General features: G+C 39.1%; 1 protein-coding gene across 2 annotated transcripts in view; it reads right to left on the bottom strand.

The window, feature by feature from the left end:
• Positions 1–17,144, bottom strand: part of INTS4 (integrator complex subunit 4) — a 120,564-nt gene that overhangs the window by 77,169 nt on the left and 26,251 nt on the right. Inside the window, exon 4 of one of the 2 annotated variants that reach the window (XM_058687664.1) lies at positions 13,168–13,274. In XM_058687664.1, the coding sequence (XP_058543647.1) occupies positions 13,168–13,274 (107 nt within the window). Of the gene's footprint in view, positions 1–5,280; positions 5,308–13,167; positions 13,275–17,144 lie in introns of those variants that run through there. The other variant, XM_058687665.1, reaches the window with a different exon arrangement.

Here is a 17,144-nt window from a genome sequence, read left to right as displayed (position 1 = left end):
ACCGACTGAGCCACCCAGGCACCCCACAAATCACTTATTAATCACAGAAAAAATCTCTACAACAAAAAACCTGGAAGTCACTACCTTAATCAAGTACCAAAGTTAACAACATCAACGAGTCAAACTTCATCTGTGCCTCATAATATGATAAACTGAGAAGGAAAATTATTATTTATGTGGTATCCCTGCCAAAATGCATAACCTGAATCTAAACAGAGGAATTATCAAATACACACTGCAACACATTCTAAAATAAATGGCCTATATTCTTCAAAAATGTCAAGCTCATGAAAGACAAAGATTGGCTAAGGGACCTTTCCAAATTAAAGAAGACAAGAGGCATGAAAACTAAATGCACTATGGCATCCTGGACCAGAAAAGAGAAATTTATATAAAGGATAATATTGGGACAATAGGTAGAATTTGAATAAAGGTTGCTATTAGTATTAGTACTGTATCAAAGTTCAATCTCCTGATTTTCAGAGCTGCACTGCATTTATAAAAATTATAGCTTTCTTAAGAAATACACTTAAGTATTTAAATATTACTTTAGTGGAAATAGGCTTTATAACTGCAATTTACTGTTAAATGGTTCAGGAAAAAAATAACATGTAGATACAAAACAACAGTGACAAAGTAAATGTGGGAAAATGTTAACTATTGGTGAATCATGGAGAAGGATATATGGAAATCCTTTGCATTATTTTTATCATTTGGAGATTAAGTTTAAAGTTGTTGGGGTGTTTGGATTTGGTCCCAATGCAATGCTTTCCCGGAATTCTCTGTTCTCACTGAGAGGCACCAGCATCTAATCTGACACAAAAACCAGAAACCTAGGAATCATCTTGAATAATTCCTTCACCTTCAACCCATCCTCAATCACTAAATCTCCTTAATCTAAATATTTCTCAAACCTATACATATTTTACCATCTTTCTATCACTTTAAATCAAATTACTATAACCTGTGAATTGGGATACAATACATCTTGACTGGTATCTCCTAGGCAATACTGGCCTCTTCAATGAGTTCTCCATAACACAAGAAACTTCTTTATGAAATGGAAATCTGAGGTCACCTCTCTCCCTAGTGTCTAGCCAAAACACTTTAATGGCTTCTCAACAAGACCTACAAGACCCTGCATCTACCCACATTGACTTTATCACTACTACTTTGTATCTACATGTTATTTTTTCCTGAACCAGGTTCCTAAATGGTTTTTGGTCCCAAGATCCCTTTAAATTCTTTTTCTTTTTTAAAAAATGTTTATTTATTATTTTTGAGAGAGAGATAGAGAAAGCATGAGAAGGGGAGGGGCAGAAAGAAGGAGAGACAGAATCCCAAGCAGGTTCTGTATTGGTAGCATAGAGCCTCATGTAGGACTGGATCTCACAAACAGTGAGATCATAACTTGAGCCAAAATCAAGAATTGGACGTTTAATCGACTGAGCCACCCAGAGGCCCCCATTCTTTTTCTTATATATATATTTTTTAATTTGTTAACGTTTATTTATTTTTGAGACAGAGGGAGACAGAGCATGAATGGGGGGAGGGTCAGAGAGAGAGAGGGAGACATAGAATCTAAAACAGGCTCCAGGTTCTGAGCTGTCAACACAGAGCCCGACGCAGGGCTCGAACTCACAGACCACGAGATCAAGACCTGAGCCAAAGTCAGATGCTTAACCAACTGAGCCACCCAGGTGCCCCTCTTTTTCTTTTTTAATTGAAGTATGGTTGACACACAATGTTATTAGTTTCAGGTGTACAACATAGTGATTGAACAACTCTATACATTATGCTATGCTCACATGTATACCATCTGTCATCATACAGTGCTGTTACAATAACACTGAGTATATTCCCTATGTTGTACCTTTCATCCCCATGACTTATTTGTGCCCTAACTAGAAGCCTGTACCTTCTGCTCCACTTCAGCCATTTTTCTCATCCCACCAGCCCCTACCCTCCAACAACCACCACTTTGTTCTCTATATTTATGGGTCCATTTCTGCTTTACTTGTTTGTTCGTTTGTTTTTTTATGATTCCACAAATGAGTGAAATCATACTGTATATTTCTTTCTCAGCTGACTTATTTCACTTAGCATATCACCCTCTAGATCCACCTATGTTATTGCAAATGGCAAGATCCCAACATTTCTATGGCTGAGTAATATTCCACTGTATATATACACCATATTTCCTTTATCCATTCACCTATCAATGGATACTTAGGTTGCTTTCATATCTTGGTTATTGTAAACTACAATAAACACAAGGTAGCATATATCTTTTCAAATCAGTGTTCTTGTTTTCTTTGGGTAAATACCCAATATTGAAATTATTGGATCGCATGGTATTTCTATTTTTAATTTTTTTGAGGAAACTCCATATTATTTCTAGTATATCTTTTATAACCCTGACTACTGGCTCATGAGTTCCTTAAAGGCTGAAATTTCATTTCTCCAAGGAAGATATACAGATGGTCAATAAGCACATGAAAGGATGCTTACCATAACTAATCACTAACCATTACAGAAATGCAAATCAAAACCACAATGAGATGCCACTTCATACCCATTGGGATGGCTATTGCAAAAGGAATGAAGGAAGGAAGGAAGGAAGGAGAAATGGAGGTGGAGAAACTGGAACCCTGTGCACTGCTGGTGATAATGTAAAACAATATACCCACCATGAAAGACAGTATGGCAATTCCTCAAAAAACTAAAAATAGAATTACAATATGATCCAGAAGTCTCCTTCTGGGTATATAACTGTCATAATCTACATGAGCTGCCAAAATAAAATACCACAGGCTGGGGGTCTTAAACAACAGAAAGTTAACTTCTTGCAGTTCTGGAGGCTAAAAATCTAAGGTAAAGGTGCCAGCCAATTAGGTTCTCAATAAGGGCACTCTTTCTGGCTTGCAGATAACCATCTTCTTTGCTGTGTCTTCACATGGTCTTTCCTATATTCATAGAGAGAGAGAGAATCCTGGTTTCTCTTCCTTTTCTTATATGAACATTAGTCCCACCCTTACAGCCTCACCCATCTTAACTACCCCCTAAAGGCCTCTATCTCGAAATAAAATCACATTGAAGGTTAAGAATTCAACATGTACATTTGGGGAAACACAATTCAGTCCACAATACCATACGAATTGAAAGGAAAGACTCAAAGAGGCATCTGTACACCCATATACATAGCAGCTTTATTCACAATAGCCAAAAGGTAGAGGCAACCTTCAATAGATGAAAGGATAAACAAAATGTGGCATATGCATATAATGGAATATATGTATGTTCCTCACAAAGGAACAGAATTGTGACATGTTACAACACGGATGAATTCTGAGGACATGCTACAGACTATGTTTGTGTTCCTCCAAAATTTGTATGTTGAAACCTAATCCCTGATGTAATGGCATTAGGAGGTTAGGAGCTTTAGGAGGTGATTGGGTCATGAGGGTGGAAATGACATTAATGAGATTAATGCCCTTAAAAAGACTCCAGAGAGCTCCCTTGTGACCTCCTATGAACCAAGAAGGAGGCTCTCAACAGGCACCAAATCTGCTGGCACCCTGATCTTGGATTTTCCAGCCTCCTGAAACATGAGAAGTTAATGTTTGTTGTTGAAGCCCATCCATTTTATAGCATTTTTGTTATAGCTGCCTGAACTGACCAAGAGTGAATTTTATGCAAAGAAAATAAGTCAGACACAAAAGAACAGATATTGCATAATTCCACTTACATGAAAAAGTAACTAGAATAATCAAATTCACAAAGATAAAAAACAGAATGGTGGTTGCTAGGGACTAGCGGGGAGGGGAGACTGGGAAGTTTCAGTTTTGCAAAGGGAAGAGATGGGTGAAGGATGATGGTGATGGCGGCACAACATTAAGAATATACTCAATGCCACTGAACTGCACACTGTAAAATGGTCACAATGGTAAATTTTATGTTATGGGTATTTTTTATATTTTTAAAAATTTACTCGATTTATTGAAACAAAAAAAATTCAGGGCTCCTGGGTGACTCAGTTGGTTGAGCATCCGAATTTAGCTCAGGTCATGATCTCATTGTTGGTGGATTCAAGTCCAGCATTGGGCTCTCTGCTGTCAGCCAGAGCCCTCTTTGGATCCTCTGTTTCCCACCCCCACCCCCCCACCCCCCCACCCCTCTACCCTTGCCCACTGGTTCTCTCAAAATAAATAAACTTAAAAAAAAAAAAAAAAAGGGTAGCATGCTCTACCGACTGAGACAGCCAGATGCCCTTAAAATTTTTTTCTTTTGTTTTAATAACTGGCTATCTTATTTTTAAGGTTGACGTTTTATTTTTTTTATTTATAGAGAGTGAGAGACAGTATGTGAGTGGAGAGTGGGGGGGAGAGGGAGGGAGGGAGAGAAGGGGGAGAGGGAGAGAAGGGGGAGAGGGGGAGAGGGGGAGAGGGAGAGGGGGAGAGGGGGAGAGGGGGAGAGGGGGAGAGGGGGAGAGGGGGAGAGGGAGAGAGGGAGAGAGGGAGGGAGAGGGAGAGGGAGAGGGAGAGGGAGAGGGAGAGGGAGAGGGAGAGGGAGAGGGAGAGGGAGAGGGAGAGGGAGAGGGAGAGGTAGGGAGGGAGGGAGGGAGGGAGAGAGGGAGAGGGAGAGGTAGGGAGGGAGGGAGAGAGAGAGAGAGAGGGAGAGAGACAATCTTAAGCAGGCTCTATGCTCAGCATGAAGACCGACACAGGGCTTGATCCTATGACCCTGCAATCATGACCTGAGCCAAAATCAAGAGCCAAACACTCATCTGACTGAGCCACCCAGGTGCCCCAAAAATGTTTTTTAACAGAAAAGTTAAATGTAAGTTTACACGGGCCTGCAATTTCATTTCTAGGATATACCCAAGAAAACTGAAAACATACTTCCAACCAAAACTTCAAACAAATATTCACAGCAGCATTATTCACAATAGCCAACAGAGTGAAAACAATACAAATGTTGATAAATCCACCACAATTCAAATTCAAAGGATGAATTGTTATTTTTTTAGGTTTTTAAAAATGTATTTATTTTGAGAGAGAGAGAAAGTACAAATGGTGGAGGGGCAGAGAGAGAGGAGAGAGCAAGAATCCCAAGCAGGCTCCACACCAACAGCACAGAGCCCAAGGCGGGGCTGGAACTCATGAACTGTGACATCATGACCTGAGCCGAAGTCAGACATTCAACCAGCTGAGCCACCCAGGCACCCCAAGGAGTGAATTCTTTTTAATAGTACTTTTTATTAAAATAGAAGTCACACACCATGCAATTCATCCAGTTACTGTATACAATTCAACAGGTTTTGATATCTATATCTATAGACAGATACATATATCTATCTACAGATCTATTTGTACATACAATCATTATCAGAGTTAATTTTCCAACATTTTCATTATTTCAAAGATGCCCTTTTGCTACCAACCACATATCCCTCCATCTCTCCCATCCCTAAGTACCTACTAATTGTCTGTTAGATTTACCCATTATGGAAATTTCATATAAACGGAATCATATATATATGTGTTTTGTAACTAGCTCTCTCACTTGGCATGGTTTCAAGATTCATCCAGGTGTAGCATGTATCAGTATTCCATTCCTTTTATGAAAAAAAAAAAAAAAAAAAAAAAAAATATATATATATATATATATATATATATATATATATATATTCCATTGTATTTTCTTTATCCATTCATCAGTTGCTGAGATGGTCATTTGGGTTGTTTTCACCTTTTGACTATTACGAATATTGATGCTATAAACATTCATGTACCAATTTTTGTGTAAATATGCTTCAGTTCTCTTGGTAGATACCTACAAGTAGGATTGCTGGGTCATATAGTAAGTCTATCTTTAATTTTTTGAGGAACTGCTGAACTGTTTTCCAAAGCACCTGAGGCATTTTATATTTCCACCAGAAATGGAGGAGAGCTCCAATCACTCCACACCATCACCAAAACTTGGTATGGTCAAGCCTCTTTTAAGTACAGCCATCCAAAAGGTGTGAAACAGCATCTCATGCGATTTTGAATTGTATTTCCCTAATGACTGAAGATGCTGAACATCATTTTGTGTTTATTAGCCATTTGTATATCTTCTTTGGAGAAATGCCAATTAAGATGCTTTGCCCATTTGGGGGGGCACTTGAGTGGCTCAGTCGGAGAAGCATGCAACTCTTGATCTCTGGGGTTGTGAGTTCAAGCCCCACACTAGGTGTGGAGATTACTTAAAAAGAAAATCTTAAGGGGCACCCAGGTGGCTCAGTTGGTTGAGTGTCCCAACTTTGGCTCAAGTCATGATCTCACAGTTCAGGGGTTGGAGCCCCAAGTCGGGCTCTGTGCTGAGAGCTCAAAGCCTGGAAGCCTACTTCAGATTCTACCTCCCTCTCTCTACCCCTCCCCCACTCGCACTGTGGCCAACCATCACATGAAAAAATGCTCAACATCACTCATCATTTAGGAAATACAAACCAAACCAAAATGAGATAGCACCTTACACCTGTCAGAATGGCTAACATTCAGATGTTGGCAAGGATGCAGAGAAAGAGGATCTCTTTAGCACTGCTGGTGGGAATGCAAACTGGTGCAGCCATTCTGGAAAACAGTATGGAGGTTCCTCAAAAAATTAAAAATAGGACTACCCTACGACCCAGCAATTGCACTACTAGGCATTTATCCAGGGGATGCAGGTATGCTGTTTCAAAGGGGCACATGCACCCCCATGTTTATAGCAGCACTATCAACAATAGCCAAAATATGGAAAGAGCCCAAATGTCCACCGATGGATGAACAGATCAAGAAGATGTGGGATATACACACAATGGAGTATTACTCAGCAATCAAAAAGAATGAAATTTTGCCATTTGCAACTATGTGGATGGAACTAGAGGGTATTATGCTAAGCGAAATTAGTCAGAGAAAGAAAAATATCATGTGACTTCACTCATATGAGGACTTTAAGAGACAAAACAGATGAACATAAGGGAAGGGAAGCAAAAATAATATAAAACCAGGGAGGGGGCAAAACATAAGAGACTCTTAAATATGGAAAACAGAGGGTTACTGAAGGGGTTGTGTGGGGGGGTGATGGGCTAAATGGGTAAGGGGCATTAAGGAATCTACTCCTGAAATCATTGTTGTACTATATGCTAACTTGGATATAAACTAAAAAAATAAATTAAATTATTAAATAAATAAATAAAATAATTTAAATAAATATTAAAAAAGACTCCCATCAAAAAAATAAAATAAACAATAAAATAAAATTTATTTATTTTGAAAGAAAGAGAAAGACAGCACAAGTGAGAGAGGGGCAGAGAGAGGGAGAGAGAATCCCAAGCAAGCTCCAAACTACGAGCGCAGAACCCGATGCAGGGCTCAAACTCACGACCGTGAGATCATGACATGAGCTGAAATCAAGAGTCAGATGTTTAACTGACTGAGCCACCGTAGGCGCCCTGAATCTTCTCTCTTTCTTTCCTGATCAATACAACTAAAGATTTGTCGATTTTTGTTGATATTTTCAAAGAACAAGCTTTTGGTTTTGTTGACTTTTTTCTATTGTTTTTCTATTCACTATTTCATTAATTTCCACTCTAACCTTTCGCATTTCCCTCCATCTGCACGCTTTGTATTTAGTGCACTCTTCTTTTTCTAGTGTCTTAAGGTAGAAGGATAAGTTACTGACTTGAGATCTCTCAACTTTCTTACTATACGCACTTAGAGATATAAATTTCTAAGACGGCTTTAGCTGCATCCCATAAGTTGTGATATGTTGTATTTTCATTCATCTCAAAGTTTTTTCTAATTTCCCTTTTGATTTATTCTTTGACCCATTGGTGATATAGGAGTATGCTGTTTAATTTCCATATATTCAGGAGTTCTCCAAATTTCTTTGTTACTGATTTCTAATTTCATTCCACTGTGGTTGGAGAAAATACTTTATATTACTTCTATAAAAAAGGTGAATGTTATCATATGTGAATCTTATATCAAGGCACAATGTATGACAAAATCACAGACAAAATGGCATTAGACAATATAAATAGTAATTGTAGCTATGCATCATAGGTAGCTTTATTTACTTGAGTTTGACAGATCTACCACATTCAAATGGTTGAAATTTGTACTCCATTATGAGCCTCTAGAAATGGTGAAGAAACATACAAAAACCCCACATGAGAAGCTAGCAAAGAAAATGAAAAGTTCATTCTCAAGAGAGGAAACAGAAATGAAAAACAAGTATGAAGTCTCACTAATAATCTTTTTAAAAGGAAACAAAAAGGGGGTGCCTGGTGGCTCAGTCAGTTAAGTATCCAACTCTTAGTTTTGGCTCAGGTCACGATCTCATGGTTCATGGGTTTGAGCCCTATGTCTGGCTCTATGCAGAAAGTGCAGAGCCTGGTTAGGTTTCTCTCTCTCTCTCTCTCTCTCCGCCCTCTCTTCTCTCTCTCTCTCTCTCTCAAATAAATAAACATTTTTAAAAAAGAGTAATTGAAACAAACAAACACCATTTTCCTCCTACCAGATTAACAGGTTTATCTTCTATTTTAAAACATTAATACCCAAGCCTTCTTTGTCATGCCATAGGTTAACCAACCATATATTTGTGGGTTTATTTCTGGGCTTTCTATTCTGTTCCACAGATGAGGGGGTCTATTTCTGTGCCAGTACCATAGATTGCTTTCAGGGTCTTTTGTGGTTCCATACAAATTTTAGTACTGCTTCTTCTGTGAAAAATACTGTTGGTATTTTGATAGGGATTGCATCAAATCTGTAGATCACTTTGGGTTAAGACAGACATATTGTGGAATATACTGTGGGGAAAATATCTTTAATAACTGGTGCTGGGAAGACTGGACAACTACACGCAAAAGAATGAAACTGGACCACTTTCTAATACCATACACAAAAATAAACTCAAAATGGATTAAAGACCTAAATGAGACCTAAAACCATAAAAATCCTAGAACAAAGGCAGTAATTTCTTTGACACGGGCCATAGCAAAATTTTTCTAGATAGGTCTCCAAAAGACAAAAGCAAAAAAAACAAAACTATAGGGAATATATCAAAATAAAAACTTTTTGCACAGCAAAGGAAACCATCAAACAAAACCATCAGGCAACCTACTGAATGAGAGAAGATATTTGCAAAGGGTACATCCAATTAGGGGTTAATATCCAAAACACATAAAGAACTTACACAACTCAATACCAAAATCAACCTAATTAAAAAATGGGCAGAGGATCTGAATAGTCATTTTTCCAAAGATATACTGATGCCCAAAAGATAAATGAAAAGATGTTCAACATCACTAATCATCAGGGAAATGTACATCAAAACCCTGAACTTGCTGGAATGGTTAAAATAAAAAAGATAAAAAAATAACAAGTGTTGACAAGGACATGAATCATACACTGTTGGTGGGAATGCAAACTGGTACAACCACTGTAGAAACAGTACGGAGGCTCCTAGAAATACCATACAACCCAGTAATTCTACTATTGGGTATTTGCCCAAAGAAACCAAAAACACTAATTCAAAAACACGAATTCATGCTCCCCTATGTTTATTGCAGCATTGTTTACAATAGCAAAGATATAGAAGCAACCTAAGTGTCCAGTGATAGATAAATGGATAAGGGAGAATATTAAACAGCCATAGAAAAGGAGGAGACATGTCATTTGAGACAATATGGATGGACCTAGAGATATTATGCTAAGTGAAATAAGTCAAACTGAGAAAGACAAATACCTTGTGACTTCACTCACACGTGGAATTTTAAAAAAACAAATAAACAAGTAAAAAGCAGAATTAGACCTATAAATACAGAGAACAAACAGATGGTTGCCCGAGTGGAAAGGTTGGGGGAATGAGAAAAATGGGTGAAGGGGAATGGGGAAAAGAACTCAGGAACATCCAATGCTACAATGACACAGTAAAATTAGGCACTCACATATACTGCTGGTGTTCAAATAAACTGGAACACTTTGGGAACCAATGTGGCAAAAAGTATCAAGAGCCTTTAAAAAACTCATTAAAACTCATTAAAAAAACTCATTAGAGTGACAACTCTAATAGGTGACAACCTATGTCTAGGAAATAAAACTAAATACAGAAAACATTTTAGACTAACAATATTCACTGTAGTATTATTTACAATTTAAAAAATGCTTACAATCAAAAAGAATGAAATCTTGCCATTTGCAACTACATGGATGGAACTGGAGAGTATTATGCTAAGTGAAATTAGTCAGAGAAAGACAAAAATCATATGACTTCACTCATATGAGGACTTTAAGAGACAAAACAGATGAATAAAAGGGAAGGGAAACAAAACTAATATAAAAACAGGGAGGGAGACAAAACAGAAGAGACTCATAAATATGGAGAACAAACTGAGGGTTACTGGAGGGGTTGTGTGGGGGGGATGGGCTAAATGGGTATGGGGCATTAAGGAATCTACTTCTGAAATCAGTGTTGCACTATATGCTAACTAATTTGGATGTAAATTTTTATTTAAAAAAAATTTTTTTTTTAACGTTTATTTATTTTTGAGACAGAGAGAGACAGAGCATGAATGGGGGAGGGTCAGAGAGAGAGGGAGACACAGAATCTGAAATAGGCTCCAGGCTCTGAGCTGTCAGCACAGAGCCTGACGCGGGGCTTGAACTCACGGACCGCGAGATCATGACCTGAGCCGAAGTCGGACGCTCAACCGACTGAGCCACCCAGGCGCCCCGTAAATTTTTAAAAATAAAAAGTAAAATTAAAAAAAAATGTTTTTAAAAGTGCTTATGATATAAATGTCCAGTAACAGGAGAACAATTAGGTAAACTGTGGTTTAATTATTTGGTTTAATTATCATGCATCCATTAAAAATGTTTACAGGGGCGCCTGGGTGGCTCAGTCGGTTGAGCATCCGACTTCGGCTCAGGTCACGATCTTGCGGTCCGTGAGTTCGAGCCCCGCGTCAGGCTCTGGGCTGATGGCTCAGAGCCTGGAGCCTGCTTCCGATTCTGTGTCTCCCTCTCTCTCTGCCCCTCCCCTGTTCATGCTCTGTCGCTCTGTCTCAAAAATAAATAAATGTTAAAAAAATAAATAAATAAATAAAAATGTTTACAATACACTTACAATATAAAATACTTGTTATAATGTCAGTGAAAAAGCAAAATGCAAAACTGTACACAAATTATGATTAGAGCTGTGTGTTTAAAAAAACAGCAAACAATCTAGGGACAGAAAAAAATTAGAAAGCAATACACCAAAAAGATAGTGATGGTTACCTCTGGAGAGTGAATTATGAGTGTAGTTCTTTCTTTAATCTTAAGTATAAATTTTTACAATAAAATGTTTATTTAAAGCAAATTTAAAAAACTGTTACCTAAAAGCACAACAGTCCACTTAGTAGGACACTTTTCTCACAAGCACAACCTCCTCTTGTGTGGGAGACATACTTACTCTATCAAACACACAATCCTTAGTTTTTTTCCACTTAAGGCTTTTAATATTGTACTTGTCAGGCTGTTTGGGTTTGTTTGTTGTTTACTAAGAGAAACAAAACATTCTTTTTCCTGGGCCTCAGAAATAGTCCTCTAATTCAAACACACTTGTCTTCTTATATTCTCAAATTTATCAAAAAGATTAAAAGTAAAACCAATTTGGGGTCCCTGAGTGGCTCAGTCGGGTAAGCATCTGATTCTTGGTTTTGGCTCAGGTCATGATCTCACAGTTTCATGGGCTCAAGCCTTGTGTCAGGCTCTGCACTGAGAGAGCCAGGCCTGTTTGGGATTCTCTCTCTCTCCCCCTCTCTCTCTGCCCCTCCCCCCCATCTCTCTCTCTCAAAATAAATAAACTTAAAAAAAAAAAAAAAGTAAAACCAATTTTACAAGGTTTAGAAGCTATTATGTACAAAAGGCAGCTACTTAAAAGTTGCAAATTGGGGCACCTAGGTGGCTCAGTCGGTTAGGCGACTGACTTCAGCTTGGGTCATGATCTCACAGTTCATGGGTTTGAGCCCCGCATCGGGCTCTGTGCTGACAGCTCAGAGCCTGGAGCCTGCTCCCGATTCTGTGTCTCCCTCTCTCTGCACCTCCCCTGCTCATGCTCTGTCTCTCTCTCTCAAAAAATAAATGTTAATAAAAAAAATTTTTTTTTTAGGTTGCAAATTAAATCAAATTGTACAACATACATATATTTTTTCTGTAGTTAGAAAAAAACCTAGAAGCGCCTGGGCAGCTCAGTCGGTTAAGCATCTCATTGTTGGTTTAATCTCAGGTCATGATCTCACGGTTCATGGGTTCAAGCCCCAGCTCTGTGCAAGCCTGCTTGGGATTCTCTCTCTCTCTCTCTCTCTCTCTAAATATAAACATTAAAAAAAAAAACAACTAAAAAAACTTCCCAAACATGTGTTTCTTTGTAGTTGGTCTGTTTATTGAGGCAATAAAGCATAATAAAAAGAACACAGGTTTTAGAATCAGAGAAACTAGAGTTTATACCCTGATTCTGCAACTTCCTAACTGTGAAAGCTTAGGCAAGTTAAACTCCCTAAACCTCAATTTCCACCTGTGTAAAACAAGGATAACAGTAGTTACCTAAAGGACTATGAGAAACACATGAGAAGCCAGATACTAAGTACCAAAATAAGCACAGCGCATATATTAAGCATAGCACACATAGCAGCTACTGTAATTTTCATCTCTTTTGAAGGGATGAGGAAGTTCATTTCATAGCAAGTTACTCAGCTTTAACCTAATCCAACATCAAGAAACAAAAAAAGAGGCAGGTCAGAAAACCATTAAGAGTCCTTGGCAGGGGCGCCTGGGTGGCTCAGTCACTTGAGCATTCGACTTCAGCTCAGGTCATGATCTCATCGTTCGTGAGTTTGAGCCCCACTAGGCTCTGTGTTGACAGCTCAGAGTCTGGAGCCTGCTTTGGATTCTGCATCTCCCTCTCTCTGCCCCTCCCTGCTCATGCTCTCTCTCTCAAAAATAAACAAACATTAAAAAAAAAATAAAAAGTCTTTGGCAGTTCTCAGTTACAGATTTAGGATGGAGCTAAGCAGATCTTACAGCTCATACTACCTCTTCAGGCAGTGCAAACTATTCAAGAAAGATACAACCCTGTATCTAACCATCATGTTCTTACCTTGCAGGCTACATCAACTAATCGCATCTGGATAGCTTGATTCTCTGGGAGTTTAGTGCCAATCGCAAGCAAAGTGTCCAACAGTTGAGCTAGGACTTGATGAGACTCTAGAAAGGAAGATGGAAAGTTGGGTTGCACAATTTCAAAAGGTGATCGCTACAGAAACTAAATTTACTTACGTAAAGAATGTAAATTCTTGTTAGCTAGGTTCCTCTCTTTGATTCTTGATTCCCCTCAACCAAAAGTTAAGTTCCTAAAGGGATCATGCCTAAAACTTTGAATCCTCTACAGAACTAATTCAAGGGGTTTTCACGCCTTCAAGATAAAGTCCAAATTCCTTAGCAGGGCAAACACATATACATACCAGTGCCTCCATGAGGTCTAGCTCTGCCTGCCTTTCTAGCCTCATCTCTTTGAAGTCTCCTACAGCATCCTTTTATCCAATTACTTATGATTTCATGTCCCCCTATCTTTGCTCAGGCCAACTTCCCTAGAATGCCTCCACTGACACCCAATGCCATTCTCAACCCCAATCCCCAGGAAACATCTACTAATCTTGAAGTGTCACCTGCTACACAGACCTTTCCCTTCTTTCACAATGAGAACTATTTCGTCCTTTGTGCTTCCACTGCACCCTGTACATCAGCTCCAACACTTTACTATATTTATTTTCATATCAGACTAAACCGAGAATGAAAGATCCCTGAGGGCAATGACTGTGTCTTATTCACTTTTGCATTCTCTGAATCTAGTACAAGTCATTACATGCTCAATGAATGTTTAGTAAGTGGGCAAAGACCCAAATTCAAATAAATCATCATCAATCAGCCAGATTCTCCTCGTCTACATTCTCTTTTTTGTTCCAAAATATGTTTCTCTTAATGCTGGCTGTACACAAGAATTTTAGGTGGCATTCAAATAATCATTTCACATTAATATCTATGTATATATTTTAATGTACATAATAAAAATTGCAGTTACTATCTACTGATGTCACATGACACTAATTTCCTTTTACCATTAAGAATCTCTTTTAAAAAAAGTTACCCACTTAAGAAAAATATTAAGTAAACCATAGTATAAATGTGAAACAAATATGTAAAAATGGTGTACATGACATATAAAATGACTGCAGATTAGAAAACACTGGCAGGGTACCTGGCTGGCTCAGTTGGTAGAGCACACAACTCTTCATGTCTGGGTTGTGACTTCAAGCCCCATGTTGGGTGCAGAGATTATTTAAAAATAAAATCTTGAAGAAAAGAAAACAAAACACAGCACAGCACAACACTGAGGGGAACACCTGGGTGGCTCAGTCGGTTATTAAGCATCTGACTCTTAATTTTGGCTCAGGTCATGATCTCACACTTGTGAGATCCAGTCTTGCTTCAGCTCTGCACTAGGTATAGAGCCTGTTTAAGATTCTCTCTCTCCCTCTGCCCCCCTCCCCCACTTTCAGTCTCTCAAAAGAAAGAAAGAAAGAAAGAAAGAAAGAAAGAAAGAAAGAAAGAAAGAAAGAAAGAAAGAAAAGAAAGAAAGAAAGAAAGAAAGAAAGAAAACAAGAAAACACTACTGAGGAGGATATCACTATAAAGGAAGTAAATTCTAGCCACAACACCCTAAAAAGATTTAGGAATTGGGAGATTTAAGGCAATAACTACAAAAAAGCAAACAAAAATGGGAATAAGGCAGGGATTTATCTGAGGTCTCTTTAAGAAGCAGTTGGACCTCTGCCTTCCTCCTTATCCTAAATGGGAAGTTTATTCCATACAAAAATTGGACCAGAAAGGATAGCAAATGAGGACTGGGGAGAAGACACAGTGAAGCAGAGGAGATTAAGAGATAGTAACATACTCCTCTCCCCCTCCCTAGCCCCCTTCAGCAGCCTTGGCTCCAAAATCATGGCAGCCAGGCATTTCTCTGTCTTCCTAGCAGGAGATACATGAACTCCAAAATGGAAAAACGAATGGGCCCCACAGAGAAACACAAAAGACACTAATATTTTAAAGCCCTCCAGCGGTGCCTGGGTGGTTCAGTTGTTTAAGCATCCAACTCTTGGTTTCAGCTCAGGTCATGATCTCACGATTCATGAGTTCAAGCCCTGCATCATGCTCGGTGCCAACACTGTGGAGCCTGCCTGGGATTCTCTCTCTCTCCCTCTCTCTCTTCCTCTCCCCTGCTGGTTCTCTCTCTCCCTCTCCCTCCCAAAAAAAAATAAATAAACTTTAAAAAATAATAATAAATAAAAGTCCTTCAAAGAAGACTCCAAAGAGGGTCATCCTAGAACAGAGGCTACCAATTGACAAGTCCTGTCCCTTCACACAGAACTACCAATCAGTTTTTCAGTGCCTGGTCTTAAATGTAAATGCAAAACCAAAGATCATCAAGAAGTCTCCAATATTAAAGAGGCCACAAAGAGAAAAGAAGGTACTTAGAGAAGATAGATGTGAAGAAATCTCCAATACTACCCCACCACCCTTTATTTGTACAAAATGAGTCTATATAACATCCATAAAAAGTTACCTAAGCCTTTTTAAGCTTAACTCTTGCTTCTGATAAATCATAAATCTAATCTAAATCTTAAACCCTAGTCTCTCTTGAGTTCCAGACCTACATTACAACTGCAGGTTGGATGAACATCTCCACATAGATAATAAATAAATCTTCAACATCTCTGCCCTAAACAATCTAGTTCATCAAACCAAATTCCTCAGAGCCACCAAATTATCCTAAAACTAGACTTGATTATCTCATGCACTTGCCCCAAAAAAACATTATATACATGGTTCCCAGTGCCTATGAAAGTGACATTCTAAATCTTCAGCATTCAAGACTACCTACCCTCTGGCTTCTAAACATTTTACCAGTTTTTCATCCTAAAGCCCCTCACTCCCTGCTTCTCTCTCATGAAACAATTTAGGTCTGCAAATATCTCACGTTTTCCCATTTCTCTACCTTTTAACATCATGTTCTTTCCTCTTGGTACTACTCTTCCCCATTCCTGCCTTTCCAAACATGCCTCTTCACTAAGCCTTTCTAGATCCCACCAGTCAGCACTCACCTCACCCTCTTCTGCTCCCACACTATTCTGATTATACCTCCTCTACAGCAAGCTTTGTGTTTTTATTGCTGGTGTGGTATGTACTCGAGAAGCAGAGATACCTAACACCCACAAAGTGCCTAGTCCAGTGCTTGCCAAGGAGTTGCAGAGCTCATACAGACGGATTGAAATGACAGGCTTCTGGGCCAGAGGGTGGCCCACACTCTTGGATTTAAAAGTGCACACTAGGGGCGCCTGGGTGGCGCAGTCGGTTAAGCGTCCAACTTCGGCCAGGTCACGATCTCGCGGTCCGTGAGTTCGAGCCCCGCGTCAGGCTCTGGGCTGATGGCTCGGAGCCTGGACCCTGTTTCCGATTCTGTGTCTCCCTCTCTCTCTGCCCCTCCCCCGTTCATGCTCTGTCTCTCTCTGTCCCAAAAATAAATAAAAAAAAAAAAAACGTTGAAAAAGTGCACACTAGACTGATAAACACTCTTACTTAATTCTAGTCTGTGCCTTATTCTAAGCCACAAGCACAGGATGACTTTAGCAGTCACTTTATCTCCCTGGAGTTCATGTTCCTCAGCAATGAAATAAAAGGCTTGAACCAGATGATCTTTATGGTCCCTTCCATTCTATCTTCTACTGTCAATCTAGGTAGGCCATGAACTGGAAAGCAGGAGGAGCCCTAGATCACATCTCTCAGAGACAATTAAATAAGAAACATTAGAATATTTCACAAAAAGTAAAACAACGATTTCCACGTATACCACATAATTTGTCTTTTTTTTTATGTTTATTTTTGAGAGAGCCTGAGCGGGGGAGGGGCAAGGGAGAGGGAGACAGAACCTGAAGCAGGCTCCAGGCTCTCAGGTGTCAGCCCAGAACCTGATGTGGGGCTCAAACCCACAAACCGTGAGACCATGACCTGAGCCAAAGC

The sequence above is a fragment of the Neofelis nebulosa genome, chromosome 10 (assembly GCF_028018385.1).
Source record: "Neofelis nebulosa isolate mNeoNeb1 chromosome 10, mNeoNeb1.pri, whole genome shotgun sequence".
Lineage (NCBI taxonomy): Eukaryota > Metazoa > Chordata > Mammalia > Carnivora > Felidae > Neofelis > Neofelis nebulosa.
Note: the sequence above shows the minus strand (reverse complement) of the source record. Positions and strands in the feature narration are given on the sequence as shown.